The sequence below is a fragment of the Petaurus breviceps genome, unplaced genomic scaffold, assembly GCF_028583685.1.
Source record: "Petaurus breviceps papuanus isolate PSGF00001 unplaced genomic scaffold, PetGlider_PUasm1.0 90865, whole genome shotgun sequence".
Classification (NCBI taxonomy): domain Eukaryota; kingdom Metazoa; phylum Chordata; class Mammalia; order Diprotodontia; family Petauridae; genus Petaurus; species Petaurus breviceps.
The window spans coordinates 1,760,874-1,771,872 of NW_027187367.1; the positions used below are offsets into that span (position 1 = coordinate 1,760,874).

At 45.1% G+C, this 10,999-nt stretch overlaps 4 protein-coding genes across 4 annotated transcripts; 2 read left to right on the forward strand and 2 right to left on the reverse strand.

Moving 5' to 3' along the window:
• Positions 1–619: 619 nt before the first annotated feature.
• On the reverse strand, positions 620–1,044 carry LOC138149905 (histone H2A type 1-like). The gene has a single exon (XM_069073111.1). It carries the CDS (start codon positions 1,042–1,044, stop codon positions 652–654), a length of 393 nt encoding a protein of 130 aa, XP_068929212.1. The 3' UTR covers positions 620–651.
• Positions 982–1,806, forward strand: LOC138149906 (histone H2B type 2-E). Its single transcript, XM_069073112.1, has one exon. It carries the CDS (start codon positions 1,394–1,396, stop codon positions 1,772–1,774), a length of 381 nt encoding a protein of 126 aa, XP_068929213.1. The 5' UTR covers positions 982–1,393; the 3' UTR covers positions 1,775–1,806.
• Positions 1,807–9,193: 7,387 nt separating this feature from the next.
• Positions 9,194–10,021, reverse strand: LOC138149908 (histone H2B type 2-E). Its single transcript, XM_069073114.1, has one exon. The coding sequence runs from the start codon at positions 9,604–9,606 to the stop codon at positions 9,226–9,228; it is 381 nt and encodes a 126-aa protein (XP_068929215.1). The 5' UTR covers positions 9,607–10,021; the 3' UTR covers positions 9,194–9,225.
• LOC138149907 (histone H2A type 1-like) lies at positions 9,956–10,380 on the forward strand. The gene has a single exon (XM_069073113.1). It carries the CDS (start codon positions 9,956–9,958, stop codon positions 10,346–10,348), a length of 393 nt encoding a protein of 130 aa, XP_068929214.1. The 3' UTR covers positions 10,349–10,380.
• Positions 10,381–10,999: the final 619 nt, after the last annotated feature.

The window sequence follows — 10,999 nt, forward strand, 5'->3', positions numbered from 1 at the left end:
GGGGGGGGGGGGGGGGGGGGGGGGGGGGGGGGGGGGGGGGTGCCGCCGGAACTAAGCGCGCGTCTGGGTTGGAGGGGGTGCAACATGACATGAGTGTAGGGAACGTCTGTCGGGTGACTCGGTAGCTACACTTTAAAACAGTTAGGACATCCATCGTAGGTAGTAGGGCCGTCCTCAAGCCTTGCCAGGCCTGGGTGGCCGGGCTCTGGTACCGCAAACCGGTCTTTACTTGACAGTCCTGTGCCCTCTCGCGTACATCTTGCGGAGCTGCTGCATGCAGCAGCTTCCTTCATTCACAAATGGTGCCGGACTGCTTGCTAGTTTGGGGCCGCCGGGAACCGGCTCTAGCGAACTTAACACCCCACACACTTTAACGATTTTCACTTGCTCGGAAGTGAGAGACAAATGCTCTTGAAACAACTTTCTCTGCTAAGGCCAAACGGCACTAAGCTGGAAAGAGAAGAGTTCTTTTGGGGTTCGGCCCACTACATCCCCAGACCCTCAGAAAGCTTCCATTATATTATGGAAGACAACACCACGAAGGAAGGAAAAGTTGAGGACAGACCTCGTTATGACAGCTTTTTTTTCCTGAAAAAATTGGGTGGCTCTGAAAAGAGCCTTTGGTTTCTTCGGCTAACCCTCATGAGGGCTTTACTTGCCCTTGGCTTTGTGGTGACTCTCGGTCTTCTTGGGCAACAGCACGGCCTGAATGTTCGGCAGAACGCCGCCCTGGGCGATGGTGACTTTGCCCAGTAACTTGTTAAGTTCTTCGTCGTTGCGAATAGCCAGCTGCAGATGGCGGGGAATGATACGCGTCTTCTTGTTGTCGCGGGCCGCGTTTCCTGCCAACTCCAAGATCTCAGCTGTCAGGTATTCCAGTACAGCTGCTAAGTAGACCGGTGCCCCAGCACCGACTCGCTCAGAGTAGTTGCCTTTGCGGAGCAAACGGTGCACACGACCCACTGGGAACTGGAGACCTGCCCGAGACGAACGAGACTTGGCCTTAGCGCGAGCTTTGCCTCCCTGCTTTCCGCGTCCAGACATGGCGAACAGAAACTACTCCTTGAAGGACACTAAAAGAGTGTGGGGTTTTGCTCTCTTCCGAAGAATGCAGACAGAACCAATTATACTATCAAGCGGTAGGCTAAGGGACGCTGTCCGATTGGTTCAAAACCTCTTTCGATTAACAAGCCAATTGGAAAGTAGAATGGTCATCTGGTCGTTTGCATATACTCCTCCCACTAGAGAAACGACTTAACGTGCTTATCCAATCAGACCTTGGAGCTTTCCAATCTTTCGTTTGAATACGCGCACTACAAGTAGACCGGACCACTTAGGCGAAGCTGCGTTTACTTTTTTCTCTGGCTTGTGTAGCTCAGTTTAGCTCCGCGATATGCCTGAACCCGCCAAGTCCGCTCCGGCTCCTAAGAAGGGTTCCAAAAAAGCCGTGACCAAGGCGCAGAAGAAAGATGGCAAGAAGCGCAAGCGCAGCCGCAAAGAAAGCTACTCCATCTACGTGTACAAGGTGCTGAAGCAGGTCCACCCCGATACGGGCATCTCCTCCAAGGCCATGGGCATCATGAACTCCTTCGTCAATGACATCTTCGAGCGAATCGCGGGCGAGGCCTCTCGCCTGGCGCATTACAACAAGCGCTCCACTATCACGTCCCGGGAGATCCAGACAGCCGTGCGCCTGCTGCTGCCCGGGGAGCTGGCTAAACACGCCGTGTCCGAGGGCACCAAGGCTGTCACCAAGTACACCAGCTCCAAGTAGACTACTTGGCGGCCAAGGCCCCAAAAACATAACCCCAAGGGCTCTTTTAAGAGCCACCCACCTTCTCAAGATAAGAGCTCTAACCCTGCTGTCCTACGAGTCTGTGTGGCCTGTCATCTCTCTTGGGCAATCAAGGTGGGCAACTTGCTTCCTGAAGGGCGGCAAGATAGGATTTCCTTCCCCCGCCCCGATGATTTGGTAGGCTGGATACGCACACCACCCTCCCATTGCCTGTGACATCCACGCTGTGGAGCAAGCCCCACCGGAATTCACTGACTAGCTTTACTTGCGGGCCTTCTCGCCCCTAAGCAATACATGGGCTTAACAAACATAGGGGGGGGGGGGGGGACGTGGAATAAAACTTAGCGCACACCAAAATAAACTCCAAATGGTATGCATGACTTTAAAGCAAATTAGAGATTTAAAATTTTTACTAAAAGTATTTTCCCTTCTTTTAAAACAGTTCAAGATTCATAAAACTTAGAATGATCTTAAGCAGTTTGCATAACTTTCTGCACATGGTTCTAATCCTAGATGAAAATAATATTAGATTTTCCAGTAGGCTAACACGAAAGAGCTCACATCTTTTACTGACTCGTGCTCTGATCATAGAAACCTGCTATAGAAGGAAAAAAAAAAAAACAGGGACCTGTGACATTCCAAATATGACAGGATAAAACATCCTTCATTCTGTTTAAATTTAGGTTAGTTACAGATATCCAACCATGCAGTATCCATTCCATCTCAATGCTAGACTCAGGAATAGGTGGGGAACATTCCTTTTCGAAGGAACCCCATAGGTAAACTGAGCCAGGAGGGATCCCATCCCAGACAGAGGCTAAGATTGTCCCTCCAGCCTTTACCAAATGCAGGCTTCCACCTGTCCACGGTACAGGCTGAGTAGCTTGTGGCATTTTCTCTCAGATACTGATTTAATGCAGATAACTATACCCAAATTCAAACTCAAAATAAAATTTAGTTATGGTCCCAAATGCCTTTTACCTTAAATAACAAGCCTCAACAATCACAGCTTAGAGCCAGTTATAATTATTTCTATTCTCTTGTAGCTGCAATAAGCAATAAAGATTTATCAGGTCCCACAACTGTAAGGAATACCATTTTACCATCTTTCCTTCTGAAATCTAGAAGCCAATTGATAAAAATCCTTTTTAATCCTTGCACCTTTTTAGCAAGTTAGGTTCATTTAAAAACTACATGACTGAAACTGTTCCTTTCCCAATGACCTTGCTTAACAGAGATAGTTTCCAGGGTTACTTGGCAGTTTTACTTCCCTTTTAAACTGACAGACTTGGAAGCTTAAGATTTTCCCAAATTACAATACTCCAAAACTAGATAGTACAGATGTTTACCAGTAACGATATCATCTTAAATTTGAACTTTGAAATAAAAACAAATGAATTACCAATCTGATGGCCTTAAAACTCCACATGAAGTTATACTGAACTAAAAAAAAAATTTTTTGATGCCATACAACCAATCAACTTATAAACACTGCATATTTCCAGAATAGCCAAAAAGTTAAATGGACAATCAGCTATCACAGTAAATATTGGCAGTATTATTATGACTTGTTTGTATCCCACATATAAGAGCTTTAAACCATCAGATATTACAACATAAAAAATCCAATTCACATGAAATAAACATTTATGACATAGGGGTAGCAGACCAATAAGAGGATTTTACAATTTAGTAATAATTTTATAATTTTACAATTTACCATAATAAAACAATGACATTATGACATTAATTGCATTTCCAATTCATCACATACCAAAATTATTGATAGAAAATTAGGCTTACCAAGTGCAGAGGCTTTTCTCCTCTCCCCACAGTTGCAGAGCTTGGTTGTGGACCCCAGGATTTGAAAGGAAAGAGGGTCATCTGCATGCCCCAGGGGCCCTCGATATAGCTGCTATGCCTCCCCCCCCAAAATGTTTTTAGCTGTTCCAACTTTTACTCCAATAAATTTTATGTGTTCACTCCTTAGAAACTTCTTTGAACATGATAGCTTTGACTTCCCTAGCAAGGGGAGAGGGAGTGGCGCCTACTTCTTTATCCCAGTTCTAGAGAACCCCAAAACCTCACCTTATATATCAAATCTTAGAAAATATTCCAGTTTGCCTAAATGCCAAATAGTAAAATGAATTCCGACTTTTCTTTAGCATCAAATTAGGAGTGACACTTTTCAAAAATGACCAGAATGCATTCAGTTGCCTTTTAGTTGCATTCTATTACACAAAACTTTGCAGGAAATAGTTAACTGTTAGTCTACCTGCCTCTTTGTTCTGAGGGAGAAGATTCCCTCCCTTTCTTATTGCCTTCTCCTCACTCCACTTGGCCAGAGTGGAATGAAGAGAAGATTTTCAAACTTTTAAAGATCTTAAAACTTCTGTTCACAAACAAGACAATATTTTGCTCTCTTTCTCTCCCTTTCCAGGCTGCATTCAGCAGCAGGGGAAAGAAGGAGGGAAAGAGATACAGCATTTCAAAGGAATGTCCTGCAGTTGCAGTTTAAAGCTTAGAAGATGTCAGACCACTCACACACACTCATTCACAGAGAGAGAGAGAGAGAGAGAGAGAGAGAGAGAGGCTGACAGGAAGGTTCAAAAGCTCACAGAGGATTTCTGGAAGCTTCGGCACAAATCACATTTTCTTGGCCCTCAGATAGATGCCAATTGGGGCCAGGTAAGATTTTTTTGAGATAGCCTAGGCACAGACCCCCAAGTGTAGGAGGAAACCGGCCCATCCTTTCTACTTGAGGTCTTAAAGACCAAGTGTTTTTCAGTTGTACAAAAGATGTCCTAGGGGTGAGTCTCTCGGGGTACGGAGGGAGACTGACCCATCCTTTCCCGACTCCCCAGTCAGAATCACTTGTAGTCGTCTGCTTTTCTGTGACATCTCACGTGAAAAGCCTTGCCTAAAAAAATATATGTGTATATTTTTTTAGACGTAGAGACACTTGTCCCTAGACAGGGTGTCCCCCATCCATGCGGGATGTGTCCCGGGTCTATTAAAAAATAGACCAGATTCCGGTCCCAGACTGGAATCGTCCAATCAAGCCTTCCTAGGTGCTTGAATGAACCTGACTACAGGACGAGAGGGAGGAGGTAAAGGAGCTTACCGGAACTCCAAGAAAGCTTGAGACCACAGACTCTCCTTTGGCTCGCCAAAATGATGGGGGTACGGGATCCCAGTAGGTTCAGCAGGAACCCTGATCTCATCCAAGACCAGGAAACCTGCAAGGGCATCTGGAAAGAATTCAGCTCAGCCTTGCTTGGAGTTAGAGTTGAGAAAGTTTATTGTTACGCCATTACAGCGGGCAAGAGTCCTTTAGGGGACCTGCGAGTGAGAGGGGGTACATGCTTTTACCTTTAAAGGGTAGGGCTGCCATTGTCAGGGCTGACCAGAAGGGAGGGGCCTCAGTGCATAGACAAAGGTCAGAGCTGACCAAGAGGAGCATGTGAATAGATAGTTTAGAAAAGATTTGGGCCAGGTTGTTAAGGAGAGGCAAGGCAAGGATAAAGGAGGGTGTGGTCCAGGCCCAGAAGAAATTAAGAGAGTCAGTAAGAACAAAGGGGTCACAGGGTGTTGCCTAGGTGGAGTGTGGGATAGGGAGAAGGGGCAGATCTCAAGGGTGGGAATGCACAAATTGCAGTTACAATTGAACAGACTGGTTTTACAAGTTGGTTTCACAAATTGATCTAGACCCCAGGTACCCCATCAATAGTGCCTATCCGTAAGAGGCCTGTGGCCCCAAATGTCCTGCGGTTTGGTGGAGCCATTGGGCTAAGGCGTGATATTCCTCATCATCTTGTATCTGGTTACTGTCTATTTTAGTCAGTCCATCCACATAGGTGTTATACTCACATTCCGGAGTTTCATTCTTCACATGAGCATATACATGAAAAACTGAAACGTTAGTATATCAACACCATTCCCACATTTCCTTCCACAACTCTTTTCCCCACACTTCTTTTCCTCTTATCAGCCATTGGGTTTCCTTCCAAACAGGCATCCATACCACTAACCCATTAGCCACAGCCCCGGAGTCAGTAAATATATGGCATTGACCCCCTTGTTCATGTTTCAATGCCTGATACACAGCCACAAGCTCTGCCCATCGACTACTTTTCCCCTTACCAGTGTTTCCAATACCATCTTGGTATAGGGATTGTAAGATACAACTTTCCAGTGTCTTTCTTGCCCCAAATACTTAGCTGAGGAGCCATCAGTGAACCACACATGCTATTTCTGATCAGGTAATAAAGATCCATATCCTTGATTCCAAATGACAGGGGACTGTTTCTTTTCTATTTCAGGAGGGGAAATCACTACCTCATTATTTGGCAATTCCATCACTGTTTCATGTAATATAGAAACACCGTGCTTTCAGACTTAGCCCTGTTTTCAATATACCATTTCCATTTTATAATAGAGGTTTCCTGTGCATGCCCATGGGACTCATAGGCTGAAAACTGGGATTCCCCAGCCATTGTGAAAAAGTGAAGAGTTGGTGCTCCCCCAATTGGTGATGTTTTCTCTTTCATTTTCTTATATGCTTATAGTAATACTTTTAATCTTACTAAAGTTATTATCATTGCTGTGTTGCCTATATTGCATATGTAAGGAATGTTCTTTACCTCTTTTTCCTATAATTAACTCTTTTTAATTATCTGTTTTGGTGTACATGTATCATTTTGTGGGAGCGAATCTGATCCTAATTAGGCAAAATTGATCCTTAATCACACAAAATTGTCTTCATGAACAGAATTCACTGGACAAAATGCCATTTTTTAAAACATCCAGTGAATGTACAAAACCTGCCTTGATACCAGGGTGGGAAGAATTACTCTATTATTCCTTAGCTCAAGTATGGGCTCAGGGAACAGGTCCCTTGGAAGACTGGGGAAGCTGTGTGAGACAGATCTTCCCGAAGGTAACAGAAGTTTGCAGGACATACAAAAAGAGAAAGGGAAAGAATTATCAGGGATATGTAGGAGAAGATGGGTTTTATTGACTGCCTACAGGACAATGTGTAGAGATAAGGATAAGAAAATAGAAGAAAAAGTAAAAATGGAGAAGGAATTGGTAGAATTACAGGGAAGATTGTCTATGCTTCAATGTCAGAATTTCATTTGGGAGACCAGGTGAGAAATGATCAGGCTGTAGCTAAGAAAGCTGCAGTCCGTGTGGCACAATATAAGTACAAGAATGGTCGGGGCAAGATGAATAAGAAAAAGGTTCATGCTATAATTGCCTCTGCTAGTATGGAATGGGACCTGATAAGTGGGATGGAGACATATGTGCCACAGGATAGTAACTGAACACTTGGATGAACTGAACTGGGATAAAGAAGTAGGCGCCACTCCCTCTCCCCTTGCTAGGGAAGTCAAAGCTATCATGTTCAAAGAAGTTTCTAAGGAGTGAACACATAAAATTTATTGGAGTAAAAGTTGGAACAGCTAAAAACATTTTGGGGGGGGAGGCATAGCAGCTATATCGAGGGCCCCTGGGGCATGCAGATGACCCTCTTTCCTTTCAAATCCTGGGGTCCACAACCAAGCTCTGCAACTGTGGGGAGAGGAGAAAAGCCTCTGCACTTGGTAAGCCTAATTTTCTATCAATAATTTTGGTATGTGATGAATTGGAAATGCAATTAATGTCATAATGTCATTGTTTTATTATGGTAAATTGTAAAATTATAAAATTATTACTAAATTGTAAAATCCTCTTATTGGTCTGCTACCCCTATGTCATAAATGTTTATTTCATGTGAATTGGATTTTTTATGTTGTAATATCTGATGGTTTAAAGCTCTTATATGTGGGATACAAACAAGTCATAATAATACTGCCAATATTTACTGTGATAGCTGATTGTCCATTTAACTTTTTGGCTATTCTGGAAATATGCAGTGTTTATAAGTTGATTGGTTGTATGGCATCAAAAAATTTTTTTTTTAGTTCAGTATAACTTCATGTGGAGTTTTAAGGCCATCAGATTGGTAATTCATTTGTTTTTATTTCAAAGTTCAAATTTAAGATGATATCGTTACTGGTAAACATCTGTACTATCTAGTTTTGGAGTATTGTAATTTGGGAAAATCTTAAGCTTCCAAGTCTGTCAGTTTAAAAGGGAAGTAAAACTGCCAAGTAACCCTGGAAACTATCTCTGTTAAGCAAGGTCATTGGGAAAGGAACAGTTTCAGTCATGTAGTTTTTAAATGAACCTAACTTGCTAAAAAGGTGCAAGGATTAAAAAGGATTTTTATCAATTGGCTTCTAGATTTCAGAAGGAAAGATGGTAAAATGGTATTCCTTACAGTTGTGGGACCTGATAAATCTTTATTGCTTATTGCAGCTACAAGAGAATAGAAATAATTATAACTGGCTCTAAGCTGTGATTGTTGAGGCTTGTTATTTAAGGTAAAAGGCATTTGGGACCATAACTAAATTTTATTTTGAGTTTGAATTTGGGTATAGTTATCTGCATTAAATCAGTATCTGAGAGAAAATGCCACAAGCTACTCAGCCTGTACCGTGGACAGGTGGAAGCCTGCATTTGGTAAAGGCTGGAGGGACAATCTTAGCCTCTGTCTGGGATGGGATCCCTCCTGGCTCAGTTTACCTATGGGGTTCCTTCGAAAAGGAATGTTCCCCACCTATTCCTGAGTCTAGCATTGAGATGGAATGGATACTGCATGGTTGGATATCTGTAACTAACCTAAATTTAAACAGAATGAAGGATGTTTTATCCTGTCATATTTGGAATGTCACAGGTCCCTGTTTTTTTTTTTTTCCTTCTATAGCAGGTTTCTATGATCAGAGCACGAGTCAGTAAAAGATGTGAGCTCTTTCGTGTTAGCCTACTGGAAAATCTAATATTATTTTCATCTAGGATTAGAACCATGTGCAGAAAGTTATGCAAACTGCTTAAGATCATTCTAAGTTTTATGAATCTTGAACTGTTTTAAAAGAAGGGAAAATACTTTTAGTAAAAATTTTAAATCTCTAATTTGCTTTAAAGTCATGCATACCATTTGGAGTTTATTTTGGTGTGCGCTAAGTTTTATTCCACGTCCCCCCCCCCCCCCCTATGTTTGTTAAGCCCATGTATTGCTTAGGGGCGAGAAGGCCCGCAAGTAAAGCTAGTCAGTGAATTCCGGTGGGGCTTGCTCCACAGCGTGGATGTCACAGGCAATGGGAGGGTGGTGTGCGTATCCAGCCTACCAAATCATCGGGGCGGGGGAAGGAAATCCTATCTTGCCGCCCTTCAGGAAGCAAGTTGCCCACCTTGATTGCCCAAGAGAGATGACAGGCCACACAGACTCGTAGGACAGCAGGGTTAGAGCTCTTATCTTGAGAAGGTGGGTGGCTCTTAAAAGAGCCCTTGGGGTTATGTTTTTGGGGCCTTGGCCGCCAAGTAGTCTACTTGGAGCTGGTGTACTTGGTGACAGCCTTGGTGCCCTCGGACACGGCGTGTTTAGCCAGCTCCCCGGGCAGCAGCAGGCGCACGGCTGTCTGGATCTCCCGGGACGTGATAGTGGAGCGCTTGTTGTAATGCGCCAGGCGAGAGGCCTCGCCCGCGATTCGCTCGAAGATGTCATTGACGAAGGAGTTCATGATGCCCATGGCCTTGGAGGAGATGCCCGTATCGGGGTGGACCTGCTTCAGCACCTTGTACACGTAGATGGAGTAGCTTTCTTTGCGGCTGCGCTTGCGCTTCTTGCCATCTTTCTTCTGCGCCTTGGTCACGGCTTTTTTGGAACCCTTCTTAGGAGCCGGAGCGGACTTGGCGGGTTCAGGCATATCGCGGAGCTAAACTGAGCTACACAAGCCAGAGAAAAAAGTAAACGCAGCTTCGCCTAAGTGGTCCGGTCTACTTGTAGTGCGCGTATTCAAACGAAAGATTGGAAAGCTCCAAGGTCTGATTGGATAAGCACGTTAAGTCGTTTCTCTAGTGGGAGGAGTATATGCAAACGACCAGATGACCATTCTACTTTCCAATTGGCTTGTTAATCGAAAGAGGTTTTGAACCAATCGGACAGCGTCCCTTAGCCTACCGCTTGATAGTATAATTGGTTCTGTCTGCATTCTTCGGAAGAGAGCAAAACCCCACACTCTTTTAGTGTCCTTCAAGGAGTAGTTTCTGTTCGCCATGTCTGGACGCGGAAAGCAGGGAGGCAAAGCTCGCGCTAAGGCCAAGTCTCGTTCGTCTCGGGCAGGTCTCCAGTTCCCAGTGGGTCGTGTGCACCGTTTGCTCCGCAAAGGCAACTACTCTGAGCGAGTCGGTGCTGGGGCACCGGTCTACTTAGCAGCTGTACTGGAATACCTGACAGCTGAGATCTTGGAGTTGGCAGGAAACGCGGCCCGCGACAACAAGAAGACGCGTATCATTCCCCGCCATCTGCAGCTGGCTATTCGCAACGACGAAGAACTTAACAAGTTACTGGGCAAAGTCACCATCGCCCAGGGCGGCGTTCTGCCGAACATTCAGGCCGTGCTGTTGCCCAAGAAGACCGAGAGTCACCACAAAGCCAAGGGCAAGTAAAGCCCTCATGAGGGTTAGCCGAAGAAACCAAAGGCTCTTTTCAGAGCCACCCAATTTTTTCAGGAAAAAAAAGCTGTCATAACGAGGTCTGTCCTCAACTTTTCCTTCCTTCGTGGTGTTGTCTTCCATAATATAATGGAAGCTTTCTGAGGGTCTGGGGATGTAGTGGGCCGAACCCCAAAAGAACTCTTCTCTTTCCAGCTTAGTGCCGTTTGGCCTTAGCAGAGAAAGTTGTTTCAAGAGCATTTGTCTCTCACTTCCGAGCAAGTGAAAATCGTTAAAGTGTGTGGGGTGTTAAGTTCGCTAGAGCCGGTTCCCGGCGGCCCCAAACTAGCAAGCAGTCCGGCACCATTTGTGAATGAAGGAAGCTGCTGCATGCAGCAGCTCCGCAAGATGTACGCGAGAGGGCACAGGACTGTCAAGTAAAGACCGGTTTGCGGTACCAGAGCCCGGCCACCCAGGCCTGGCAAGGCTTGAGGACGGCCCTACTACCTACGATGGATGTCCTAACTGTTTTAAAGTGTAGCTACCGAGTCACCCGACAGACGTTCCCTACACTCATGTCATGTTGCACCCCCTCCAACCCAGACGCGCGCTTAGTTCCGGCGGCACCCCCCCCCCCCCCCCCCCCCCCCCCCCCCCCCCCCCCCC

What these genes read in the sequence shown, in the direction of transcription:
- LOC138149905 (XM_069073111.1), bottom strand. Translation starts at nt 1,044, where the DNA reads ATGTCTGGACGCGGAAAGCAGGGAGGCAAAGCTCGCGCTAAGGCCAAG.
- LOC138149906 (XM_069073112.1), top strand. Translation starts at nt 1,394, where the DNA reads ATGCCTGAACCCGCCAAGTCCGCTCCGGCTCCTAAGAAGGGTTCCAAA.
- LOC138149908 (XM_069073114.1), bottom strand. Translation starts at nt 9,606, where the DNA reads ATGCCTGAACCCGCCAAGTCCGCTCCGGCTCCTAAGAAGGGTTCCAAA.
- LOC138149907 (XM_069073113.1), top strand. Translation starts at nt 9,956, where the DNA reads ATGTCTGGACGCGGAAAGCAGGGAGGCAAAGCTCGCGCTAAGGCCAAG.